We start from the raw sequence: 27834 nt of genomic DNA, 5'->3' as shown, positions 1-27834 counted from the left end.
CGAGGTGGGATTGGCCCCCTGGTCCCGCCCATCTCGGTGACCACGCCCCGCAAGACGGGCGCAGGGTAACCCGGAAGCGGTTGTGAGGCGCTGCCCCCCCCCCCCCGCCGGCCCGCCCGCCCGCTCGCGCTGCTGCCGCTCTCTTTCCGGTCGGCGTGGTTTTGCGAGCGGAGCGGCCGCCGCGCCCGGGTCTTCGCCATGAGCGTCCCGGCCTTCATCGACATCAGCGAGGAAGATCAGGTGGGCTCCCAGGCCGCGCGTGCCTCCGGGGGGGGGCGGTTAGGGGAGCCTCGAGGCTGTGAGGGCCCGAGCCTGGACCCCGCGAGCCCGCTCCGGGGCTGAGAGGCGCGGCTCACGCCGCCCTCGCGAGAGTAGGGAGGAGGCCGCGAGGCGAGGCGCTAAGGCCTGGCCTGGAGCCGCGTTAGCTCTCGGAGCGTGGGCTCGGGCGCCGGGCCCGCCGAGGTTTCGCGGCCGGCTTCCTGGTTGGCGTCGCTCTTCCAGGCCGTGTCGCTCCTGGCGACACTACTTTCTGACGGACTGGGGATGGTGTCTGCTTCCGTCTCCCCAATGTAGCCACATCCGGAGCGGGAGGTGGCGAATCTCCAGACGACGTAAGCAGTCTCAGGGAAAAATGATTCCGTATTGAAGACGAAATGGTTTTATTATATGATCCCACAGGCAGGGGTGACCCCCTTTTAAACGAACGAAGGCCCTAGAGTGAGGGTTCTGAAACCTGAAAAACAGAACGTCAGTTTCATCCTCATGCTTTGAGGCATACACACGTGGTGAACCATCCTAGTATTTTTTTTTTTTTGCAACTCCGACTAACATAAAAATTTGGTTTCCATAGAAGAAAACACTATTACTATTCGAAGATAACTCTTAGAATTACAGATGTTGATTTTTTTTTTTTTACCCCCATGGTAGAAGGGCAGATCCTCATCCTGAAGAGGAGAGGAAGAAGGGGAAATGAAAGGGTGGGGGAGGGATTTAGGGGAGGAGATAAGGCTAGGAAAGGAGTTGAGCTCATTGGAAAGGAAAATGTGGAAGACAAGGGGAAAAAGCATATATGGTTATTAATGGAATCATGTTATCAACAAATTGGCTATGAGATTGCCTCAAAAAAGTATTTGATTTATTTTTTAAAAATATTTATTTATCTATCTATCTATCTATCTATCTATTTATTTATTTATTTATTTATTTATTTATTATTTATTATTTATTTATTTATTTATTTATGATAGACCGAGAGAGAGGCAGGGACACAGGCAGAGGGAGAAGCAGGCTCCATGCCGGGAGCCCGTTGTGGGACCCGATCCCGGGACCCCAGGATCACTCCCTGGGCCAAAGGCAGGCGCCAAACCGCTGAGCCACCCAGTGATCCCCTCAAAAGTATTTGATTTAACATAAAGAAAGAACTTGTAGATGTAGGATGTTCTTGTCGTTGGCCTTATTTTAGTGTCATTTCTATCTAGTTAGGTTATGCTCCTCTTGTAATATATCAGTTTGACACCAGCCATTCCTTTCAGGTGGATATGTGACTGCTTCAAAGTTTAACTTTGGTGAAATTCTGTGTTTGATTAGAGTAGGAAATGGGAGTTCAGAATTTTGTCTTTTCCTTTACTTGTCCTACTCCCACAACCACTTGTAGCCAGTGAAGCTGACAGATACAAACAAACTGTTGATTTAATGGGTTTTTTTTAAAAGATTTTATATTTATTTATTTATTTATTTATTTATTTATATTTATGAATGAGAGAGAGAGAGAGAGGCAGAGACACAGGCAGAGGGAGAAGCAGGCTCCATGCAGGGAGCCCGATGTGGGACTCGATCCCGGGACTCTAGGATCACACCCTGGGCTGAAGGCGGCGCTAAACCACTGAGCCACCTGGGCTGCCCCGATTTAATGGTTCTTAGAAAAAGTTTGCTTTCTATCTACAAAACAGAAGCTGAACAAATGTTTTTTTGGACCATACTATGTTTCCTGCATAGAAAAACATGTTCCCAGAGGTGTTTTTATGTTCTGACATGGTGACACTTGTTTCATGAAATCTTGTTTGTAATGCAACTCATAGGTGAAGTTATCTGCAAGGATAGCGCCATCAGGGCTACAGATTTAATGTACTTCTTGTAGGTAGCCAAACGTGTTTGTGGGTTTAGAAAATGTCATACCTGTGCATTTACTAATGGTATCCTTTCATCTCCCTGCTTAAGTTTTTCATATTATTATCTTAAATACCATCTACATTCATGTTTGGCTGCCATAAATACCAAGCCCTCAAAAGAGCACCTTACTAAATATATATATATGCATTAGACTAGAAAATGTCTGAATACCTATGTTCAGACCACAATACCTGTGCTACTGTAGTTATGTTTTTTTAGGTCCAAGGGTGCTTTCTGATCTAGATAGGTATTCTAAAAGACTAATTACCAAGTAAATCCAATTTGAAAAGTATTGTATTCAAGACAACATTCAAAGTCATTTTTTTTTATCTTTGTGTCCTCCCAAAATGCTTGTCTCAGATAGATTCTCAAACATTTTATTAACAAATAATTACCTTCTTGCCAAGGTAGTGGCAAATGTAGCTTTTTTAAGTAGCTCTGTTATGTACACTTGAGAGCAAAAATATTTCATTTCTTTAAAACCAGTTGAATTTGCTAGGTCAGATTAATTTTCCAGCATACACAGCTCCCTCAGAAACGCTTTGGGATATATTAGAAGCTTTTGCTATGTACTGGAAGTTCAGCAGCATATAGGTGATATGAGAGAAATTCTGAAGGTGATCCATGTGGGCCATAGTGGGTTTGTGTAGTCACTTGGTCTTGTAGAGGAAAACCTGTGGCTTCTGTGGGGTGGTGATGGGGACTCAGGAGGAGAGGTACTTCAGCATGATAATTTACAGTTGTTAAGTGAAGTATTCTTATTTTTTAAAAAACAATGGTTTGAGATCTTGAATTTTGGCATTGTCCATTTTATAGATGTATAGCAATCTTATTTGATTCAATAGGCTGCTGAGCTTCGAGCTTATCTGAAATCTAAAGGAGCTGAAATTTCAGAAGAGAACTCAGAAGGTGGACTTCATGTAGATTTAGCTCAAATTATTGAGGCCTGTGACGTATGTCTGAAAGAAGATGATAAAGGTTTGTTTTTAATTTTTTGTGTAATAACTTACTACTTATAAAGGACCTACTTCTCCCCCTGCCCCCGGCCCCCCAAGATTTTATTTATTCAAGCACCTGAGTGGCTCAGTGGATTAAGTTTCTGCCTTTGGCTTAGACCATGATCCCAAGGTCCTGGGATCAAGTCCCACATCAGGCTCCCTGCTCCTCAAGGAGCCTGCTTTTCCCTCTCCCTCTGCTGCTCCCCCTGTGTGTGCTCACTCTCTTTGTCAAATAAATAACATTTTTTTTGGGGGGGGGATTATTTGAGAGAGAGAACGAGAGCACGTGCGAGTGGAGGGGCGGGTCTCTCTTCTAGGAACCTGGATCATGACCTGGAAGGCAGATGCTTAAGTGACTGAGCCACCCAGGTGCCCCATAAAGGACCTACTTTTAAATTTTTCTTGTAAATTATATTTGTTTTAGAACTGTTAAGCCTTGTTTTTAATTTAGCTTTGCACATGCTTGAGGTTACTCTCATCTGTTCTATCTGTGAATTAAACCTATTTTGAGAAAACCTTTTTTATGTCATGTTTTTTAAGCATTGTATATGTATACATTCAGTACTGATAATTCAGAATGAACTGAAGAAAAGTAAAGCTCTTTCCTTTTCATAGGTTTACATTAATATCAAATGGGATATAATTTCAGGTAATCTAAAAGATACTGAATTATTTGGCTGGTTCCCTGTTTATTGACATAAAATGGGAAATTTTGAAAATTGGGACTCATGTAAGGTTGAGATTGAATCTGTTATATAATTACTATCTTAGACTCAAAAAACAGTGACCCAGCCAGGAATTTGACAACTTTATTTCTCAGTAATTTTCTATTTATATGTAAAAGTTTTCTTCAGTTGGGAAAGCATTCTAACCTAAGGCCTAACCAATAACTTCCAAATAATTGAATATCTTGCCAGTAAAAATTGAAATCACTTCTCTGTTTTACAGGTTGAAAACCAAATCTTAGATAATGGTTTTCCTTTTCTTTAATACAATGTACAACAGTGCTTTCTGGATGTTAGCTATACAACATAATTGGTTTCATTTGAATTCATGTATAATATATTTTTAGCATAATGCACACCATTGAAGGAAAAGGGTCCTCTGGAACTCTTCTATAGTAGCCAGCTTGTATCTTCTTAAAGTATCTTATGTTTAATGGTCTTTGATATATTAAAACACTGGAAATACATACTTAATTGCACACTAGGTATATGATAGCGTCACTATTGTGTTATCCATACATGTGTAGATGTTGAAAGTGTGATGAACAGCGTGGTATCCCTCCTATTGATCCTGGAGCCGGACAAGCAAGAAGCTCTGATCGAAAGCCTATGTGAAAAACTGGTCAAATTTCGGGAAGGTGAACGCCCATCTTTGAGACTGCAGTTGTAAGTTAAGAACTCAAAGAGGCTCAGTTTTTCAAGAGGCTCTTTTTATATCGATGTCATTTAATGGTTGAAAGCAAGAATTCTGGGGCTTGACTGTCAGCTGTGGCTCTTACTAGTTTTGTGATGTTTCTTTGTTAATCAGGCTAAGCAACCTTTTCCATGGGATGGATAAGAATACTCCTGTAAGATATACAGTATATTGCAGCCTCATTAAAGTGGCAGCATCTTGTGGGGCCATCCAGTATATTCCAACTGAGCTGGATCAGGTGAGTTATTATGTGGAATATTCTGCTTATAAATGTAGGTTTATATTATAATTAAAATAGGAAATATGTATGTCCTAAATATTACCTCTTAAATGATGTATGTTCAGCTGTGTCACTAAATTTCCTCCTTTTGTCAATCCTATAGGTTCGAAAATGGATTTCTGATTGGAACCTCACCACTGAAAAAAAACACACCCTTTTAAGGCTCCTTTATGAGGCACTTGTGGATTGTAAGAAAAGGTATTCAGAATTAATATACTACCTTAAAACTTAACAGGCAATACAGGTAGTTGAGGCTGTTTAAAAACAAGTAGGGTAAGTGATTTTGCTCTATTTTGTTCTCCAAAGAATTGCTCTAAATGTATTTCTGTAACTTTCACCTACTAAGTTAAACATAACTGCAAAGTTTAAAATAGTTTTCCCCATCCTTAAACTTTTTCAAAAGCAAAACTTGCTTTTATTCTAAAAATGGTACAACTCTTAATCCAAAAGCTTTATGTAACTTAAAAGATTAAGTTATTTAATGATGCTTTGATGTCTTAGAATGGGGTAGTGCTACCACTTTTGTTTAATGATGGTTAGGATCTATCAATCATAGTTTCCACAAAGGCTGTTATATTAACATTGCTCCCAGAATTAAATTTTGCAGTAGACTCTACTAACTGAATACCTGTTGGGCTTCTACAAGGTTTTAGGTTTCTAAGGCTTGTAATTCAGCCTAGCAAACTTCATGCCCCAAATACTTATTCTATATAACCAGTTTTAGGATGCTTACTAAGTGATAGGTTTAGCTTAGTTTTCAGAACTAGATAATCTTACCCTTTTTGACCTAGCTTTTCTATTTCTCTTTTCATGTAGTGATTAAATACTTGTAAAAACAGTAAATAGTCTTCCCTTTAGTTTTATTACTGCACAATTTTTATACTGGCTTTTAATGCTGGGTATTTAATGTATTAGGGTCAGCAAGGTTAATATGTTTCTGTTAAGTAATGTAAACTTTTTGCAACTACTTAAATTTAACAATATAAGGAGAAATTTTTCTTGTGAAAGTTGGAATGTTTTATCCTAAGAGAAGAGAAGCAGGGGATCTTGCATTAATAGCTGTTACATTCTGATCAGTGGTTACTGTCTGTTCATGTTAGCAGACTAATGACAGCATTCTAGCCAGTAGTCAGTAAAGTTTTAAGAATAAATAGTTTAGGGCAGCCCAGGTGGGTCAGCGGTTTAGCGCCGCCTTCAGCCCGGGGCGAGACCCTGGAAACCAGGATTGAGTCCCACATCAGGTTCCCTGCGAGGAGCTTGCTCACTCCCTATGCCTGTGTCTCTGCCTCTTTTTCTCTCTGTATACACACTCTTGTGAATAAATAAATAAACTCTTAAAAAAAAAAAGAATAAATAGTTTATAACAGAGGCCATTTCAAATGGAGAGAGCATTAAAAGCTGTTAGAGAAAGAATCCTTATTTTCATTCACACTTCAAATGGGCAATCTGTGGAGCCAGATCACTGAGATTCAAGTCTTGGCTTTCCTACTTGTATGACAATAAATTACTTACCATCTCTATAACTCAGTTTCCAATTTCACAGTGGAAATAATAGTAGTACTTAGCTCATAGGGTTGCTGAAAAACAAGATAATATTCATAATACTTTTTAACACAGTGGCTTCATTATTGAGATAGCACTCAGATTTGGATGTTCTCACTATCTTCATTTTTCTTTTTTTTTTTTTTTTAAGATTTTATTTATTTACTCATAAGAGACACACACAGAGAGAGAGAGAGAGGCAGAGACGCAGGCAGAGGGAAAAGCAGGCCCCATGCAGGGAGCCCGATGCGAGACTCTCTCCCAGGACCCCAGGATCATGCCCTGGGCTGAAGGCAGGTGCTAAACCGCTGAGCCACCCAGGAATCCCTTCTTCATTTTTCAAGCTAACTTTTAAGAAGTTAGTCTTTTTTTTCTGACAGAGTAAGAGTTTTTAGGTTTCTCTCTGAATGTCTAGTGTTTATCAGAGATGATGACTACTCACTGGATGATTTCTCTAATTGCTGTTTAGTAGGTTCTCTGTCTGCTATATGTAAAAGAGAAATGACTAATGTTCTAAGGAATTCCAAATCTAATTTTTAAAGAAATGGAAATAGAACATCAGTAGCCATCTATACTTTACTGGACATGTCCTAATATTAACGTACTAGAAAATACCTGCAGCATTTGTCACAGATGATCACCTTTTTCCTTCTTGAAACACTTTTCTTCAGTTGGTTTTTGGGGCCTCCTTCTCTTCCCCTCTTTTATTGAAGTGTAGTTGACATACAGTATATTAATTTTCAGGTGTACAACATAGTGATTCTACATTTATCTACAAGGGGCACCTCTCGATTATTCTCTTTTTTATAGATTTATTTATTTATTGAGAGAGAGCATGCATGAGTGAGAGTAGGGGGTGGGCAGAAGACAGTCTTCAAACAGACTCCCCACTGAGCATGGAGCCTGATGTGGGACTCCATCTCAAGACCCATGAGATCATGACCTGAGCCAAAACCAAGAGTCAGATGTTTAATCAAGTCAGTCAGATGCCCATCGATTCTTTTCTTCATTCACAGTTTCTTTGTGGGTTCCTTCTTCTCTCAACATTAGGATGACTTATTCCTGGGACTTTCTCTGCTCAGTTTTATTCATTCCTGATGCATGTTTGTTTGTTTTTTGCTGTGAGTTTGGGTGAGGCTGAGTACCAAATGCAGGACAGTTTTTTATATTGCTAAGTTGTTAAAGTTTAGTATGAGATACTTCACATCCCTGTCCTCACCTACTAAAATGCCAGTGGTGCTTCCCAGTTACGAAAACAGCTACAACAGCTCCCATGCACTTGCAAATGCTCTGGAGGACACATGGTTTAGAGCCACTGCTACCTAAGTGCACTCATTCAGTCATGTGCCTTTAAATACTGTTTATATGCTAGTGATTTTCACATTTAGGTCGTGTATTTCTCCTCTGAATTCCAAGTATCTATTCCTTTTTAACATCTCCATTTAGATACTCAAAAGACATCTCAACATCTGCAAAAGTGAGCCATTGATTTTTCTTTCTTAATCTGTTTTACTTTCTCCAACTCAGGAGATGCCATTTCTGTGCTTCCATTTGCCCAAAACTCAAAGCTGGGATTCCTTTATGATTCCTCCATATCTTAATCCAGTATCAAATCCTGTCAGCTCTGACAAATCTGAAGTCAGTCTGACTTCTTACCACTACCATTGCTGTCTTGTGGTCTAGGGTACCATTATTTCTTATTTAGATTTTTGAAGTAGCCTCTTAAATGTCCCTTTTGGGGTCCTGTCCCCGCTATAGCCTGTTTTAGTACAGCTGCCAGAAAGTTTTGTTTAATATGGAAGATCAGATTATGTTTCTCTTCTGTTTCTCTTCTATTCAGAACCACCCACTGGCTTCATTGGGAATAAAAGGCAAAGCTAGCTCTAGAGTCTTTAATCCTTCAAATCTGTTCCCTTGTTATTTCATTAGGAAGGTCTTTGGCTGTCTGTATATGTGACAATATTCTCTCCTACACCCTTGCATTGTTTTTTTGTTTCTCTCATCCCTATTTCATTATTTCCCCCTTGCACTTCTTACTAACAGACTTAATTATGTTTTTTTTTTTTAACAAGTGTTTTTTTTTTATTATTTATTTATGATAGGCACACAGTGAGAGAGAGAGGCAGAGACAAAGGCAGAGGGAGAAGCAGGCTCCATGCACCGGGAGCCCGATGTGGGATTCGATCCCGGGTCTCCAGGACCGCGCCCTGGGCCAAAGGCAGGCACCAAACCGCTGCGCCACCCAGGGATCCCCCTTAATTATGTTTTAATCTTTAGTGTCTGTCCCTGCTAGAATGTAAATTTCCTAAGGGTAGGGGCTTTAATTCATTAGTGTCTAATGTATGGTAGGCACTCTGTATTTGTTGGATGAATATTTCCAAAATATGTTAAAGAAGCAGAGATGTGAAAAAGCACATGAAGTGGTAATTTATGGAACTAGAGTACATGCCCTTCCCAAAGGCTTTTAGATTAAAAAATGTTGAAACATCTCTCAAGTATAAGATCCCTGGCTTTTTCCCCGATTTCTGTTTTGGAAATTAGTTTCCAGTATTTGAGTGTTGTTGGTTCTTTGATTTCCGTGAACAGATACAGTCCACTGGTCACTCTATAATTTCTGTTTTCCTTGACCTCTCAGCGCCGTGTGACCATGATACCCACTCATAGAAACTTCTCTTGACTTCGGTGACACTTCTCCTTGCTTTTCTCCAGTCTCTTCGGCAGTTCATTCTCATACACCTTTGTAAATTATTCTTTCTTTGCTCCATTAAATACCTCTATTAAATCAAGATTGTGTCCTGGGTAGGACCCTTTTTCTCACTTTCTCTGCCTGGGTCATCACCTCTGTTCCTATGGCTTCGTCATCTACTCTGTGGACATCCATGTCTTTAACTCATGCTTCTCTTCTGTGTGTGGATTTTTATATTCAGCGTCTTTCAACGTTTTTCTGAGTGTTTCCACTGAGACACAGCTGCCTCAAACTCAATGTGACTGTAAAGAATTTGTCATTTTCTCTCTCTAAATTAGTCTCTGTTCCTTAGCGAGACATCTTGAGGTGTAATCTTCTATTTTCCCCTGTCTGCAATCATAATGATTTTGTGAAATACAAGTTTCAGCACATTTTTCTTTAGGACATACTAAAAAATCCATAGCATGTAAGACCTTTCTTACATGGGTTACTACCTACTAAGGTAGCATGGGCTTGGTGAATGTAGTGATAATCATGCCATTTTTGTATGGTATGTTGACAAACTACAGAAACTTTGCTTTGTTTAATGGATATTTCTTCCCTCCATTTCCCCCCAATACATAAACCCTTCTTCTTGCTTATCACACCTGAGAGATAGTAAACCTGTGTCTGCTACAAAAGCACCCCGGTCTTTCCCAATCTGAACCAGGGGCTAGCACCTTTTTGTGTGGTCCACAAGCTAAAAATGGCTTTTACAATTTTAAATGGTTAAGAAAGAAAATCAAAGGGAGAATAGTATATCATGGCATGTGAACAGTATATGAAATGCAAATGTCCATCTCCATAGGATTTTGTTGGAACATAGCCATTCTTATTTATGTATTGTCTGTGGTGGGTTTTGCCAAGACTAGAGTAGTTGCATCAGAGTCTGTATGGCCTACAAAGCCTAAAATATTTACTGTCTGACCCTTCACAGAAAGTTTGTCTACCCCTGATCTAGACTGTTTACATTTAACTTCGTTTCTCTGCCTAAAACACTACTCTCATGTTGAGGTTAGGTACCTCTCTTCTCCAGCCTTCTTTTATCATGGCACATAACAAACACCCTTTATTTTTATTTTATTTTATTTTTTAAGGTTTATTTATGTATTTATTCATGAGAGAGAGAGAGATAGGCAGAGGGAGAAGCAGGCTCCATGCAGGGAGCCTGACATGGGACTCCATCCTGGGTCTCCAGGATCAGGCCCTGGGCTGAAGGTGGCGCTAAACCGCTGAGCCACCCAGGCTGCCCCATAACCCTTTATGAAGAGGTTTGTGAGGTTGTACCCACAGTGAAGGCTAGGAACCTGATCTGTCAACCTGGATGAATAAACAATACCCACCCTAAGGAAGTAGAAGAGGATGGCTATTTTATTTAAATATTAAATTTCTGTCACACAACTGATTTAAATTTTAAGATTTGGTTTTTGCTCAGTACACATAAAATGTAATTTTCTTTCCTGCCTCTGGATTAAAATTCTGAGATTCACCTTGCCCTTTTATTTTTTTTTATTATTATTTTTAAAATATTTTATTTCTTTATTCATGAGAGACACAGAGAGAGAGAGGCAGAGGCACAGGCAGAGGGAGAAGCAGGCTCCCCACAAGGAGCCCAATGTGGGACTCTGGTCCTGGACCCCCGGATCATGCCCTGAGCCAAAGGCAGATGGTCAACCACTGAGCCACTCAGGCATCCCATCACCTTGCCCTTTTAGTAAGAATGCTTGTATCTGTGGTGCTTGATTATTTTACTTACATTGGTGCTTGATGAGTTCAAATCATCAAGCTGTTCAAAAACAGCATTTTTTGAGCCCTTATTATATGTCAGATACCATGCACTTTAAACGGATTCTTTTATCTGACTTTTGTGGATTCAGAGTTCTTTAGCTGGATGATATATTAGATTGAAGTATACTGTGGCTGCTAAAACTGGAAAATGAAGTGCACATGTACTTGTAGAGAATCATAGGATAATTAACTGAGTAAAACAGATTTTCATTAAAATATTCTTTTGATTCTTATATCACTGTATATAAGATGCTGATTACCACTTAGCCATGTCTGTGTTTACATTGGGTTTTGTTTTGTTTTGTTTTGTTTTTAAGATTGATTGATTTGTTTTGGGGGGTGGGGTAGGAGGGAGAGAGAATCCCAGGCTGACTCCATGACTGGCTCTGCGCTGAGCATGGAGCCTGTTACAGGGCTTAATTCCATAACCCCAAAATCACAACCTGAGCTAAAACCAAATCAGTTGCTCAACTGACTCTACCACCCAGGCACCCTTACATTTGTATATTTTAATAAACCTTTAGTTTGTAGGAAGTTGTAAAATACCGTTTAATTTTTTAAAATAAGTGCTATAGCTCCTACTGATTTTACCCAAGTTGAATCCAGATATTGGGGGGGGGGGTGTTCAGCGGGGGAGAAAGATTTTTCCTAAAAAGCTAAGCTTTCTATAACTGTCCGAAGATTCATCGATTTAAAGGAAGAAATAAAAGGTGAAGCTAAACGTTTTCTAAGACTTCAAATTGAATGAATGCATTAATGCATTTTGTGCTTTTCACTGCAATTAAGATCAGTCATTTGTATAATCTTAAGAATAATATAATTGGAAGGGTATTTTTAGTAGTTATTTAAATATATGCTGTTGGCCCAACTTCACCCATGTTGTTCTGATAATTCCTAGGACACAAAACTTTTTTCCCCATCTAAGGCCTCTGTACTTGGTCTTTCCTTTTACCCAGCCTTCCACCACCAACACTTATGATCAATTATTTTGCCTTCTTTAGGTTTCATCTTACGTCATTCCTTCAAAGAGAGACTTTCCCTGTGTAGTTTCCTGTCTCTGCTTGTGTTACTCCTTTACATCACCATTTATTTCCTTCGTGGCACTTGTGGGTTTTTTTTTTTTTTAAATCACTTTATTTATTTTTTCATTGTAAGTATACTCTTTAACCCCCCTGCCCTGTTTCACCCATCTCACCACCCACCTCCCATCTGGTAACAGTTTATTCTTTGTAGTTAAGAGTTTGTTTCTTGGTTTGTCTCTTCTCCTATGCTCATTTGTTTTGTTTCTTAAATTCCACATATGAATGAAATTATAAGGTATTTGTCTTTCTCTGATTTATTTTGCTTAGTATTTAGCTCTATCCATGTTGTTGCAAATGGCAAGTTTTTTTTCTTTTTTATGGCTGAATAATACTCTGTTGTGTGTGTATATGTATTTTCTTTAACCATTCATCGGTCAGTGGTCACTTGGGCTGCTTCCATATCTTCGCTATTGTAAATAATGCTGCTGTAAACAGAGGAGTGCATGTATCCCTTTGAATTGGTGTTTCTGTATTCTTTGAGCAAATACCCAATACTGTGATTGCTGGATCATTGGATAGTTCTGTTTTCAGCCTTTTGAGGAACCTCCATACTGTTTTCCACAGTGGCTGTACTAGTTTGCATTTCCATCAGCAGTGCACAGGGGTTCCTTTTTCTTCACATTCTTGTTAACACTTACTGTTTCTCGTGTTTTTTATTTTAACCATTCTGACAGATGGAACATCTCATTGTAGTCTTGATTTTCATTTCTCTTGACAATGAGGGAGTTGAGCATCTTTTCATGTGTTTTTTGGACATCACCCATTTTTTAATTGGATTGTTTTTTGGGTGTTGAGTTGTTATCAGTTCTTTATATGTGTTTTGGATACTAACTCTTTATTGAATATATCATTTGCAGATATCTTGTATATTTCATAGGTTGTCTTTTAGTTTTGTTGATTGTTTCCTTTGCTGTGCAGAAGCGTTTTATTTTGATGTAGTTTAATAATTCATTTTTGCTTGTTTCCCTTTCCTTGGGAGACATCTAAAAAAATGTTGCTACAGTCAGCGTCAGGGGAATTACTGCCAGTGGTCTCCCTCTAAGATTTTTATGGTTTCGGGTCTCATATTTAGATCTTTAATCTATTTTGAATTTATATTTGTGTATGGTCCAGTTTCTTTTGCATGTAGCTATCCGGTTTTCCCAACGCCATTTGTTTTTCCCCGTTGGATATTCTTTCCTCCTGTGTTGAAGATTAATCGACCATATAATTGTGGGTTTATTCTGGGTTTTCTGTTCTGTTCCGTTGATCTATGTGTCTATTTTTATGCCAGTACTGTGTACTATTTTATTTTTTTAGTATCCTATATTTTAATTACTATCTCTTCGTAAAAATATAACTTGGGCAGCCTGGGTGGCTCTGTGATTTAGCACTGCCTTCATTCAGCCTGGGGCGTGATCCCTGCATGGAGCCTGCTTCTCTCTCTGCCTCTCTCTCTCTCTGTCTCATGAATAAATAAATAAAATCTTAAAAAAAAAAATTGAAATCTGGATACTACACTTCAGTTTTTTCTTTTTCAAGATTGCTTTGGTTATCTGAAGTTTTTTGTGGTTCCATACAAATTTTAGAATTGTTTGTTCTAGTTCTGTAAAAAACTGTTAGTGTTTTGATACGGATTGCATTAAATGTGTAGGTTGCTTTGGCTAGTATAGACATTTTAACAGTATTTGTTCTTCCAACCTATGAGCCTGTGATGTTTTACCATTTCTTTGCATCATCGTGAATTTCTTTTATCAGTGTTCTATAGTTCTCAGAGTGTAGGTCTTTCACCTCTTTGGGTAAGTTTATTCCTAGTTATTTTGTGTAATTGTAAATGAGGTTTTCTAATTTTTCTTTCTGTTACATCATTATTAGTGTATAGGAATACAGATTTCTGTACATTAATTTTGTATCCTCTGGCTTTACTGAGTTCATTGATCAGTTCTGGTAGTTTTTTTGCTAGTGTCTTTCAGGTTTTCTGTATAGATAGTATTATGTCATCTGCAAATAATGAGAGTTTTACTTTTTCCTTACCAATTTGGATGCCTTTTGCTATGGCTAGGACTTTAGTACTCTTGAATAAAAGTGGTGAGAGTGGACAGCCTTGTCTTGTTCCTGGCCTTAGGAGAGAGGCTCTCAGTTTTTCACCATTGTGTATTTTGTTGGCTATGGGTTTTCCATGTAAGACCTTGATCATGTTGAAGTATTTTCCCTCTAGATCTGCTTTGCAGAGGGTTTTATCACAAATAGATGTCGTACTTTGTCAAATGCTTTTTCCGCATCTATTGAAATGATTATGTGGTCCTTACCTTTCTTTTATTGGTGTGATATATCATACTTATTGATTTGCAAATATTGAACCACTCTTGCATCCCTGGAATAAATCCCATTTGATCGTGGAGTATGATTTTTTTAATGTATTGTTGGATTCTGTTTGCTAATATTTTGTTGAGGATTTTTGCATCTATATTCATGAGAGATGTTGGCCTGTAGTTCTCTTTTTATGTGATATCTTTATGTGGTTTGGGTATCAGGCCTCATAGAGTGATTTTGGAAGTTTTCCTTTTCTATTTTTTTTTAATTCCTTGAGAAGAATAGGTATTAACTCTTTAAATGTTCATTAGAACTTGCCTGTGAAGCCATCTGGTCCTAAACTTTGGTTCTTTGGGAGTTTTTAATTACTAGTTCAATTTCATTACTGGTAATTGGTCTGTTCAAATTTTCTGCTGTAGTTTTGGCGGGTTATTTGTTTCTGGGAATTTACCTATTCCAAGTTGTTCAATTTCTTGGCATATAGATTTTCATAATATTTCTGTTAAAATTGTTTGTTTCTGTAGTATTTTTTTTTCCTCTTAGTGATTTTATTTGGGTCCCCCCCCCCCTTTTTGGATGTATCTTGCTAGAGGTTTATCAATTTTGTTCATCTTTTCAGAGAACCAGCTCCTGGTTTCATTGATCTGTTCTGGGTGTTTGTTTGGTTTAAGTTTCTGTATCATTTCTTTCTGATCTTATTTATATTATTTCCTCCCTTTTGCTGGATTTGGATATTATTTTTTTTCTAGTTCCTTTAGGTGTAAGGTTGGGTTGTTTATTTGAGATTTTCTTACTTCTTGATAAATCTGTATTGCTATAAACTTCCCTCTTATTACCACTTTTGCTGCATCCCAAAGATTTGGGACCATTGTGTTTTCATTTTCTCTTGTTTCCATGTAGTTTTTTATTTCTTTGATTTCTTGGTTGACAAATTCATGGTTTAAGAACATGTTATTTAACCTCCATATATTTGTGCTCTTCCCAGATTTTTTTCTAATGGTTGATTTTTTTTTTTTTTTTACCCCCTTACGGTTGATTTCTAGTTTCATAGCATTATGGTCAGAAAAAATGCATGGTATGACTTTGGTTTTGTTTTTTAATTTGTTGAGACTTGTTTTGTGGCCTATTCTGTGATCTATTATGGAGAATGTTTTTGGCACTTGAAAAGAATGTGTATTTTGTTTCAGGATAGAATGTTCTAAATATGTCTGTTAAATCTGTGTGGTTCAGTGTGTCATTCAAAGCCAGTGTTTTCCTTGCTGATTTTCTTTTGGATAATCTGTCCATTGATGTCAATGGGGTGTTGAAGCCCCCTACTATTATTGTATTACTATTATTTCTTTTATATGTGTTATTAACTGTTTTATGTATTTGGGTACTCCCATGTTAGGTGCATAAATATTTACAATTGTTAATTCTCTTGTTGAATTGTCCTGTTTACGGTTATATAGTGTCCTAATCTCTTGCTAACAGATTTTGTTTTTAACTCTGTTTTGTCCAATATAAGAATTGCTACCTAGGCTTTCTTTTGACATCCATTTGTATGTTAAATGTGTCTCTATCCCCTCACTCTTAGGTTACAAGGCATCTCTTGGTTTGAAATGAGTCTCTTGTAGGCAGCATGTAGATAGATGAGTCTTGTGTTTTTTTAATCCACTCAGTCGCCCTATGTCTTGATTGGAGTGGTTAGTCTATTTAACATGCAAAGTAATTTTTGATAGTTAAGTATTTATTACCAGTGTGTTATTTATTTTGTGGTTGTTTCTATAGATTTTCTCTGATCATTTTCTTGCTCTTTTTCATGGTTTGTTGGCTTTTAGAAAATGATATACTTGAATTCTTTATTCTTGATATATCTATTTTTTGCACATCTGTTAGTGCTTTTTTATTTCTGGTTACCATCATGGCACTTACTTGTTATTTTTCATTAGTTGTTGGGCTTTCCTCCTAGAAGGAAAGTTCCATGATTTTTCTCAGAGTGGGACCGTCTCTTGGTCACCATTGTATTTATTATCAGCATAGTGCTTAGCACTTAGTTAATATTTTTGAGTGAATGAATGACAGTAATGATGTCCTGAAATTCCTAAAGCAATATTTCTTTTTAGTGATGCTGCCTCAAAAGTCATGGTAGAGTTGCTAGGAAGTTACACAGAGGACAACGCTTCCCAGGCTCGAGTTGATGCCCACAGGTAATGTTAATAAGCCTGCTGTTTGGATGGGGTGCCTGCAGTGTGGAGGCTGAGCTACAGTAGAAATCCTGTTTGCATCTCCCAGGGGACCAGAGCAGTTTGAAATTATGGGCTCTGGGGGGTTCCAGTGTAGATACTAAAATTCAGGATTTGTTATTGGAATAACCATAGATTGGATATGGAAGAGCCACATGGTATTTTCTCCTTAGGGTATTGCTGGTTTGGGTGTGATAACTCCAACCTGAGAAGTAGAACCTAGTATCAGGTTGATTTTACCTTAATGTTAAGCTATGAGGATGAGGAAAAGTTGGTGGCATCCTGAAAGTTAGCCCATTGCTAATGAGAATAATGGCTTCAGACAATCTAGGCCAACTTCGTGGCAATAGTAATGGAATCAGTTTTTTAAATCTGAAATGGAAATGATGACTTCTTTATTGGGTATGGCTTCACAGGGAGCTATACATGATAGGTGTTGCTATAAAGCATAGTTTGTGAGAAAGATCTCTAACTCTGAGGTAAGACTGCCTACATTCAAATACTCCACCACTTAATTAGTACTTATTGGGCAAGTTCTTTCAGAGCCTGTTATCATCATTGATAAAATGGACGTGATAATACTGTATATCAGAGTGTTTTAAGGATTGAGTGAGGCACTTAACTAGTGTCTGGCATATGAGAAAATGCTGCTGCTGTTTTATTCACTCTGATTATTTTGGTCGTGCTTTCTCTCCAGCTTTTTTAAATCTACTTTATTATTTTATTTTATTAAAACAGATGTACCTGATAAATAGATTTATTGGCCTGTTTTAATTTCAGTCCTGTAGCTTTTTTTATGCTGTGTATATTGAACTCTTAGATATTTAACTGAGTTAAATATATTTTGCAATCTGTAAAAGTTGGTGAAAAGTTCCTGAATCTCAGGACTCTAAGCTTGTATTTTTGTCTTTTAATTAAGGTGTATTGTACGAGCATTGAAAGATCCAAATGCATTTCTCTTTGACCATCTTCTCACTTTAAAACCAGTCAAATTTTTGGAAGGCGAGCTTATTCATGATGTAAGTACTTTATCTAAATGTGGAAAATGTTCTCTTTTCCTAAATGTAAAATACTGAAGCAGAACTCTTTCTTTGTATTCATGAACATGACTGTTAGATCTGGAAAGATAATTGTTTATTCTTTTTATGTCAGTAACAGAATGAAATTTAGGACCAGCTTTTTTTCCCAATCATTGAATGTACCTGTTCTTTCTCCCTTTCCTTTATCTACTTGCTGGGCTGTTATGAACTTATATCATAAGCAAATTTCTTTTTATATGTAGTGTCAGCTAACCCTAGTTAGGAAGATAAAACTGATATTTAAAAACACATGAACATACTTTTCAAGTACAAGTATAAAATACATTTTGTATTAGTTTCCACTTGTACTGTGCTGTTACCACTGTCTTTCAGGGTAGATCATTTAGTATTTACTGATTCTTCATCTGAATGAGTCTTAATGAAAGCAAATGGTTTAGATGGTAATTTGATCAAACAGATTTATATTTCTGCACTAAAAGAAGCATAGAGAGTTTTACTGCTGAGAGTTAATGTCTTAAAAATGTCTTGAGTATAAATCTAGATTCTTTATTGAATATTGTATCTTTATTTTCTATCTGTAGCTTTTAACCATTTTTGTGAGTGCTAAACTGGCATCATATGTCAAGTTTTATCAGAATAATAAAGACTTCATTGATTCACTTGGTAAGTTTTGGGAGTTTATTTTTTGTTGGGGTATAAAGAAAGATGGGAACATGCTATTCTAGAACTCTCTTGTACTGTAAGATCCAGCAAATAAGACTGGCCTTTTGTGTAGATTACTCTAACCAGTGGTGTATGCTAGAACAGCAACAAAAGAGTTAGGCCGTTTAAAAGATTATTCATAATGAATTGGGAATGAGAAACCAAGAGGGTGTAGGAGGTAGCATTTGTGGTGGAAAGAGCATGAAACTTGGAGTTAGAAAACTTGAGCCTTTTTCCCCTCTCTATAAGAGCTTGTTGGACTTCAAGCCCTCCTACCAGCTTCTACTAGACCGTGCTTCTTTGAGGTGAAATTCTAGCAGGAAGCAGATACAGATAAAAACAGTTCCATTGATATGTATGTGGGTTTTGGGTTGTTTTTTTTTAAGATTTTATCTATTTATTCACAAGAGACATATGCAGAGGGAGAAGCAGGCTCCCTGTGGGGAGCCCAATGTGGGGACTTGATCCCAGGACCCTAGGCTCCCACCCTGAGCCAAGGCAGAAGCTCAACCACTAAACCACCCAGGTGTCCTGATACATATGTTTTTAAATTGTGGAATGGAGGGTGGAGCAGAAGAGCACTCTAAGGATCACTATTACTTTGATCATAATGGTGACTTTCAGAAGTACTCATTTTAATAGCTGACAAAATTTGATGACTAAAAGATACTTTATTATTTAAAATAAAACTGTAAAATTCCTTACATTTTTGGTGCTTTTTAAAAAAGATAGTTACATAATTGAAACAGTTTTTTTTTTCTTTGTAATATATTTTATGCTTGGTGCACAACCCTTCCCCAAAATTAACAAATTCTAGAAGTATATGTATTGTTAAGCAGATCTAAGTGAGGCTGTAGATGGAATTAGAAATGGCGTTACATGATGGGAGAAACTTTCTTTACTACGATTTGTTGAAGACAGCATAGTAAGTCTTAGTTTTATATGATTTTAATCTTTGAATTTTCTTTGTAGAGCATGAGAGTTCAGTGTTTGCCAAACTGAATTTAATCTTACCCTCATTGAGCAAATTCCACATATATATTCAGTATTTAATTTCCTTCTGGAGCATGTTTTTAAGATACTAAAATTACAAGGAGAAAAGTTAGAAAATCTGTAGTTGAACAGATTTAAATTGTTCTAAAGCTACCAGTTTTTTGAGCGTGAAGTCAACTATGAAACTAAGGTGCTTTGTTTTTCTACTAGGCAATGATGAAAATATCTTAGAGGTTGGTTATGTTTTCTGTGTTAATATTGAATTGTTAGCCTCCTGGTTTGAGATAAAGATGAAGAATACATTTATAATCTATTTTGATTATACTATTAGTCCTCAATTTGGCAGTCATTAATTCCTGTCAGCTGTATATTTTGTGCTGCCATTGGAATTGGGGAAGATTGAATTATTCTGAACATAATAAGGCATTTGAAATACACCAAGATAAAGTAGATGCAAGTGTATTTGTGTAGAATGCTTTGCCAGGTGCACTAGACCCAGAAAACCACATTCTGTCCCAGTTAATTTGTTTTGTGGCATGAAGCTATGTGATGGAATGTTAATGTCAGCAACCTCTTTATTTACGCACCAAGGAAAAAGGAGTAGTAATTAACACTTTGACACTCCCCCATTGATGTGTAATTGACTGTTTCAAAGGAGCACTGGTTCATAAGCTATTGCATGCATTAAAATTACGTTTTCTATATTGCAGCATTTTAAGACAGGGGTCAGTGACAATGCAGAAATTGTTCAATGATGCACATTTTTTTATTACTGCATTAAGGTTTTGACATATTAGTAATGAATAAATGTTTCCATAAAATTAGATTTTTTTTATAACTTTAAAATTGAAATATGACACAGAACACTGTGACTTCCTCTTTGAAGGTAATGTTCTAGTTTCATGAAACAAAGCATAGCTTTCTACAAGTCTTTAACTCATACTTCACTGGCGTAATAGTTTTGATTTTGAGAATGAGTTCTAACCACAGGTTTCCTCATGTAACACAGATAATGGTCCTACATAATTCATTCTAGAAGTAATCTTCATTTCTCTGATAAATTCTTAAATTTATGGTAAGCTTGTAACTACACAAAGAGTAGCAGTAAAGAAGTATTTTTAACAGTATCAGAAACTTTAGGAATGACTATCAGTTTATCATACTAAAATAATTGTATATGCCCAGAGAACTGGAATGTAAGGAATTTTCTTGTATTTGAAAATATTGAGGAAAAATCTTCAGTAGTTATTCTCTGTGATAGAAAAAACCTATTTCTAGTTCATGGTGCCACCCAGAAGTCCAATTCCCTTTTTTGCCTTTAGTTTCTTGAACATATATGCAATTAAGCTATGTTTTATTAGAAATTTGTAAAACATGGTTTGGGCAAAACATCTTATTAAATATGTGTATTTTTTATTTTACATGTGTTAGTAACATTTATTACAACTAAAAGTCTGGTTCAAATGTCCAGATTCTACAGGTGGCATCAGTTTATCAAAACACTTTGTTTTATTAACACTGACAACTTGGGCCAACAGTAAGCATTATCCTGTGTCAACTGAATTGCCCTAACATGTCTACATGTAATCTGGTGTTATACAGTTGCTACCTTCTTGCTTCAGAAAGTTAATCAGCATCTAATTTGCATTTGTTAATTAGGGTTAATGTGCACTAATTGATTTTTTGATGCTTGTAGATTTCCATTAAACCCGGTTAGCAGTACTTACTTGGATACCTCATTCATTTGAGTTATGATGATCATGTTTTTGTTGAATCTGTGCCAAATAGAAGGCCTGCATCATAATTACAGCTAATTAACAGATGATTATGTCCTGTATTAATGGGCTTCCCTTGTCTTCTGCTAATATATGTTATAAATTTCAAGTTTATTTATGGAGTGCTTAGAACTTTTTTAACAATAGAAACTTGAGGCTCTTAATTATTAGAGGGTACGTGATTGATCATTTGCTCAGTTTACATAATTTGAAATATTAGAGAAAAGGAGCGTGTAATTTTAGATTAATTTTAGAAATCTGTTTATATATAATTAGTAAGTTAGCATCAAATCAAGTATATATGATACCTGTGTTATAATTCACTTTCCACTTAAGAACTGGTAATAATTTGGATGTTAATATTAAGGACTTGTAAATATTTATTTGTATTACTAGTAATTTATCTTGTAAGTAAATGCCATTTTGAGGCCTAGTACTGCCACTCTGACATATAAGACATTTATTTTTATTTATTTATTTAAAGATTTCATCCAGGGATCCCTGGGTGGCGCAGCGGTTTGGCGCCTGTCTTTGGCCCGGGGCGCGATCCTGGAGACCCGGGATCGAATCCCACATCGGGCTCCCAGTGCATGGAGCCTGCTTCTCCCTCTGCCTGTGTCTCTGCCTCTCTCTCTCTCTCTCTCTGTGACTATCATAAGTAAATTAAAAAAAAAATTAAAAAAAAAATAAAAAATAAAGATTTCATCCATTTTATTTTTTAAGATTTTATTTATTTATTCATGAGACAGAGAGAGAGGCAGAGACACAGGCAGAGGGAGAAGCAGGCTCCATGCAGGGAGCCCGATGTGAAACTCGATCCCGGGACTCCAGGATTAGGCCCTGGGCTGAAGGTGGTGCTAAACCACTGAGCCACCCAGGGATCTCTGTATAAAAGACATTTAATCTCTTTGCTCTTCAGTTTTCTTGATTTTAAAATGAAAGAATCAGGACTAAGTAAATTAAGTTTCCTTTTGGGTCTAACAATTGTGATCTGAATAATCGTAACTGCATGTTTCACTAGAAATTTTAAGACAAAATATTGTTTGTACAGTTTTCTGTGACCTGAAGGGAAATGGAATGTTTTTATAACTGAATGTATATGAAAATATTTTAAGGCTTTGTGTCTACTAGTAATACACAAAAAGTATATAAGGAGTTTTGTGTTTAAATGGAAAGCAAATAGTAATAAATAAACTTAATTACAAAAAAAGTTCTTATGAAATGAACTTTGTACATTTTATCTCCTAAAATGTGTAACTGTAAAAAATGTAAAATATCCAGAATGTTTAGAGTTTAAAAAATAATCACTTTATAAGCCCGTTCTTAACTTTGAACCCATGACCTGTGGCCCTGTAGTAGTAAAGAAAAATAATTGTAATGTTTCATAACTTGGTTATGGGATCAGTTTATGGTTTGCAAATATAAGTAGCTTTGTCAAAATTACTCTGTAAATGCTCAGTGACTTTTGACACAAGAGCTGTAATTGTGCAGATCTTTAACTGCTATGGATGTTCATCAGGCTTTTACCGTTGTGTTATTCAGGTCTATTACATGAACAGAATATGGCAAAAATGAGACTGCTTACTTTCATGGGAATGGCAGTGGAAAATAAAGAAATTTCTTTTGACACAATGCAGCAAGAACTTCAGATTGGAGCTGATGATGTTGAAGCATTTGTTATTGATGGTAAGGCAATTAGAACATTTTCATTTTTTCCCTAGAATTTCTCTTTTACCTTGTGGAATATAAGATTTTGTATCTTGGGGCACCTGGCTGGCTCAGTCAGAGCATTCAACTCCTGATCCTCAGGGTCATGAGTTACAGCCCCACGTTTGGCATGGAGCCTACTTCTCAACAAAAAAAGATTTTGTATCTTGAAACTGAGTCATATCCTAACAAAGCTAGGTTCTCTTGCAGCAGATGTGTATGTTTAGATTTGCAGATTATATTTGTAGTAGAATGAAAACTCAATGGAAATACAAAGGCCTTTATGGTGTACCATAGTGGTTAAGAGCCTGGGTTTTCGTATCAGACCTGGGTTTGAGGTTTTGAGGGCCAGGTCTTCCTCTGTGAAACCAGAATGGTAGGAGTTAATAATGTAATTGTGAGGATTAAATGAACTAATGCAGGTAAAGCACGTAAGCCCAATGCCTGGCACATAGTCTGTAAATACTAATCATTATCAGTTTTTTCCATTGGCTAGAAATAGGACCTTTCCCAACAATTGCATTATAAAATGATTTTAATTGTTACATTTTTTCCTGGGCTTAAGTTTGAAAGTTGGAGAAATTGTACAATCAAGATTAATAAAATGTACAGAACTATTGACATGGTTTCTTTTTAATGGTCTAAGTCTCAAACTGTCCTATAAAGGAGTAATATCTTATTAGGAACTTAGTATTCCCCCCCCCATGCAGTTGTAAGGGAGAACACTTAGAATAGACTTGCCTAGCAAGTATAGGACAAATGTGTGACCTTCCTCTTGCTTCCATCATGTTGGTCTGCTTGTTATTAGATACAAAAAGCCAATTTATAAAATCATGTTTGAGAATTGTAAAGTTTTATTGCGGTTTACTTAGTTTTATATCTTAGCTGTTTTTCTTGGGAATTTTCCATATAATGTATCATGTAAAACATCTTTTTTCAGCAGTAAGAACTAAAATGGTCTACTGCAAAATTGATCAGACCCAGAGGAAAGTAGTTGTCAGGTAAGACACTTAAGACTTTTGCAGTATTTTGTAGAACAATTTAGTTTGTTCCGATTATTTCACTTAAATGTTTAGAGAACCAAGGTGGTGTTCTTATCAGTTGACTGTAGTTAAATAGTTGCTATTTATCATAATTTTATTAAAGTTCAGACTGAATGTGATTAGCTTATTTAATGAAAGAGTCCTATTTTCCAGCACATTTCATTTAATGGCTCAGCATTGGCTAGAATACTAATGACTTTTGTGTCTGGTTTATGTAGTTCAGGAAAACAGAAGGAAATAGGATCAATATGATAAAGATATTTTTTTTAATAATTTAGAATTGTAAGAGAATTAGAAGCTTATGTCTTTCATGCAAGTGTGTAGTATTATAAAAAAAAATGCCAGAAGGATAAGAAGTTGACTAATAACTTTGTTTTTAATTTTTCAATTTTTAGTCATAGTACACATCGGACATTTGGAAAACAGCAGTGGCAGCAACTGTATGACACACTAAATGCCTGGAAACAAAACTTGAACAAAGTGAAAAACAGCCTTTTGAGTCTTTCTGATACATGAATTTTTATGCTATATATAAAATTTGGTTCTTTTTGGAAGAAATCTAAATCATAGTAAAACAAACTAAAATTTGACTACAGTCTGGACATTTATTGTCTTAAGTTTAAAAGAAATGTAAAAAGTCACGAATTTCGGAGGATACAAAGTAATGTTACAAAGGGTCACTCATATAATACAAAGTTGTGTTCTGCAAGGAAAGGGGTTGAAAATGCAGAAAGAGCTTTGATGAAAGGATATATGGAACAAAGCAAATTTAAGGGGAATTGGCTGCTAACGGCAATCTCAGCTATCTTAAGTGAGCATTTGTAAAAGCATAATAGTAGTAATTCCATCACATCAAAAGAAACTGGAAAAGTGAGTATAACTAAAGTTTTGGTGTAACATTTTTGTTCTAGTCAAAACCTTATTGATATTTCAGTTACATCAGTTCACCACTGAAAGCATTCATCAACATTCCTTTAATCTGTCATTTCTTCCAACATGTCTTCTGCTTTTCTTTTCTTAGGTTGGTTGTCATTTTCTAAGCTTAGGGACTTTTCGATTTCATTAATTTGATTTGTTACCAGGCTCTGCCAGTCATCCTCCTCAGTAGAGGATGCAGCCAGGGCAGCAGCGTCTTTAGTCCTGGTTGCCTGAGAATGGCTTTGTAGCAGAGCTGATTCCAGAGGCTTTATTTTCACCTAGGAAAGACCAAACCTGTTTTGCTTACCACTGAAACGAAAGTCACCATTAAGAAAAAGAAAATTTATGAATATGTGATAAAACCATCATTTTTCTTGACTTATTTTCAACAACTACCTTAATTTGGCAGAAGAAAAAATGAAATGTGAATCTGGAGGCTTGTGTGTATGTAGTAGCTCCTAGAGATCCCTAATAGAGCCTAGGGATACCATGAACATTTTCTAAAAGGTCTTGAGCTTTACATTGGAAAAGAGATTTAAAACAGCTGCAGGTCAAAATCTGTTTTATCTGCTGGTACCCCTCTTCCCTTTCCAAACATGTCTATGTTTTGTATCTTCTCTAAAAATGCTAATGGAGGGAGACTGCCTATAGAAACTTCCTTGTACTACAGGTTTCCTCTCGTGCTTCAGGGAACCATTGTTCAACAAACAGGAAAGAGCAGTGAGGTATTGGAAGCTGGCATGTTTACAAGGCACTGCATTGCGTCATACTTCTAATACTGTGTTAAAAATACCTAAGTTGCTCATTTTAAGATTTTTTTCCTGATAATAATTGTTCGAAGTTTCAGATAATAGAAAAGTATAAAGAAACCAAAATCACTAGTAATCTATCCAGAGAGAGTGGTCAACGTTTTGGTATTGTATGCTACTAATCTTTTTTTTTTCTTCTATTTTTAGCATATCTGGTCAGTCTATAGACTTTCATATCTTGGTTTTTCCCCTCTGGGCTGTTTCCTAGGTCTTTAAAATTTTTCACAAACCATTGTCAGTGGCTGCACAAAAATAAATTTGAGTTAATTTCTTGGGAAAAAAAACTTCTGATAAAAGGTTGTATATTTTAGAAATAATGAACAGGGTAAAATTACCTAAAATCTCACCTACCATTAAACATTTTGATGTAAATATTCTGGTCTCTTCTGTGTATATATACACTTTTAAGATCTGGATCATATTCATATCATTTTCTAGTCTGTGTTAAAAACATTTTTAGCATTTTTCCTCTGTTCTTAAGTCTAAGAACATGGCTCCATTATATTCCATGTTCCATAATGTAATATGTTGAACATTTAAGTTGCTGAGAAATGCTTACTGTTGTAAATTAGGCTATGATGAATGTCATTTGTTGTCAGATCTTTGTGAAGATCTTCGAGTACTGCCTTACATTAAAATCTAATTGGACTGGAAAAGGTGGTATATGTATAAACATTTTCAAAGTGAGATTATATAGTAATTTTTAAATGAGCTTAAATGTTTACATTTAACCTCAGTTCCCTAAGGGTTGCTCCTTTGGGATGGGTTTATTTGGCTCCTGAGAATTCTATAGTCAGCCCTTAAAATCTTAGCCGCTGATCCTTGTGGCGATGCTTTGTTCACAGTTGACTGCCTATGTTCTTAAGAAATAACAGAAAACACAAGATCAGCACCAGAGACCATAGGCAAGTCATTTAAGTTTCGTGGCCTCACTCTTTCCGGCACCATTTAGTTGCAAGCAAGATGCTATCGTAGAGTAATTGGTAATGGGTAAATATATGCATAAGTGTGTATTTCTGATGATGTCTGGTGTGTAAGTGCCCAGCATACGTCCTTTAACTCACATTCATTTTGGCCCTGTAAGTCATCCATGAAATGTGGAGAATAGATCTAGAGAACTATATCAAATCTCAACTTAGGTTGCTAATTTTGAGGTAAACTGATGGTCTGTAGGATTTAATGGTCCTGTTTTGCTCTCACAATGCTTGATACATTTTGGTGCATTTGATACCAAGTACAAATTCCCTAATTTTCCAGAATCCTTGATTTTTTTTTAAATCTTGATGGAGAGAAAGACATTTACACATACCTGCTTTAGTTTCTTCCCCTTAACTACCTACTTGGGAGGGGCAGGAGCAGGGATTGGCTGGAAAAACAAGGATGTGTAGTGTCTTTTAAAGTTTACACTTAACAAAAATTGTCCTATTTGGCTTGAGGTTTTGTGGCCTACAGCAATAACTCTAGTTCCAGACATGTTGTTACATATCTTTGTTCCTTCCTTTCCTATCACTTCTTTTTAAAAATCACTTCCTTACCTCTATACCTCCTCTTTCTGCTTGAGTAAAAAGATCTAGTCTTTGGCCTAAAATTTCCCCCAGGCAGGTTACAAGTTCTCTTTATTTCAGCCTGGGGTAGTATTTTACAATTTAAATGAACTTAATTTAAAAAGGAAAATAAAATACATTGTTAAAAGCTGTTACCTGCTAAAGGCTGTGTTCCTGCTATAATTTCTATTTTATAGGTGCCAACAAGAAAGTTATTTAACGTGTACCTCAAAATTTTAAAAATATACAATGACTTAAGAAAAACAACTGCACAGTGACAGATTTTAAGTAATCTTTCCAAACCTTTATAGATTATACCTTTCAGCAGTTAACACCTATGATTGCCTGTTTTTAAGATTTTGAACAATATTGCCTTTTTCGTGCTAGTTTTACCGAGATAAAAATAACTTATAAATTTCACCAAAAGCCTGGTCAGCTGTAGTTAGTTGCATTTCATATGACAAGTGGACTTTTGGACTCCCATAATCTCTACAAATACTTTGCTTAGAGTATATATATATCCATACTTGATATTACATATAGTAAGGATATTTGATCCCTTCACATACTATGTCCTAATGGAAATAATTTAAAATAAATTTTCCTTTGCATTAGCTTCCCAAAATGATATAATTACTACTTAAGAACTATCAAGAACAGCTTTAATTGATTGTATTATTTTAAGGCATCTTTTATTAAGATAAAATTTTAAATGCTGAAATGCCACTACTCCCAAATTTAGGTGACTAAAAAAATAGAAGTACATACATAATACACTACCTC

At 36.4% G+C, this 27834-nt stretch overlaps 2 protein-coding genes across 3 annotated transcripts in view; one reads left to right on the top strand and one right to left on the bottom strand.

Annotated features, from left to right (window-relative positions):
• The first annotated feature begins 105 nt into the window (after positions 1–105).
• EIF3M (eukaryotic translation initiation factor 3 subunit M) lies at positions 106–24370 on the top strand. 2 transcript variants are annotated; one of them, XM_055301113.1, is made up of 11 exons: positions 106–240; positions 3015–3147; positions 4420–4558; positions 4701–4824; positions 4970–5064; positions 16401–16484; positions 17440–17539; positions 18142–18223; positions 22573–22716; positions 23678–23738; positions 24176–24370. In XM_055301113.1, exons 1-11 carry the CDS (start codon positions 199–201, stop codon positions 24294–24296), a joined length of 1125 nt encoding a protein of 374 aa, XP_055157088.1. In that variant the 5' UTR covers positions 106–198; the 3' UTR covers positions 24297–24370. The 2 variants fall into 2 exon arrangements, with proteins under 2 accessions (XP_055157088.1, XP_055157089.1); XM_055301114.1 differs by lacking the exon at positions 3015–3147.
• A 144-nt stretch (positions 24371–24514) lies between these two features.
• The window catches only part of CCDC73 (coiled-coil domain containing 73), a 108732-nt gene continuing 105412 nt past the window's right edge, over positions 24515–27834 (bottom strand). Inside the window, exon 17 of the mRNA XM_055301111.1 lies at positions 24515–24976. Within this exon, the coding sequence (XP_055157086.1) occupies positions 24755–24976 (222 nt within the window). The 3' untranslated portion in view covers positions 24515–24754. The remainder of the gene's footprint in view (positions 24977–27834) is intronic.

The sequence above is a fragment of the Nyctereutes procyonoides genome, unplaced genomic scaffold (assembly GCF_905146905.1).
Source record: "Nyctereutes procyonoides isolate TBG_1078 unplaced genomic scaffold, NYPRO_anot_genome, whole genome shotgun sequence".
NCBI lineage: Eukaryota > Metazoa > Chordata > Mammalia > Carnivora > Canidae > Nyctereutes > Nyctereutes procyonoides.
Note: the sequence above shows the minus strand (reverse complement) of the source record. Positions and strands in the feature narration are given on the sequence as shown.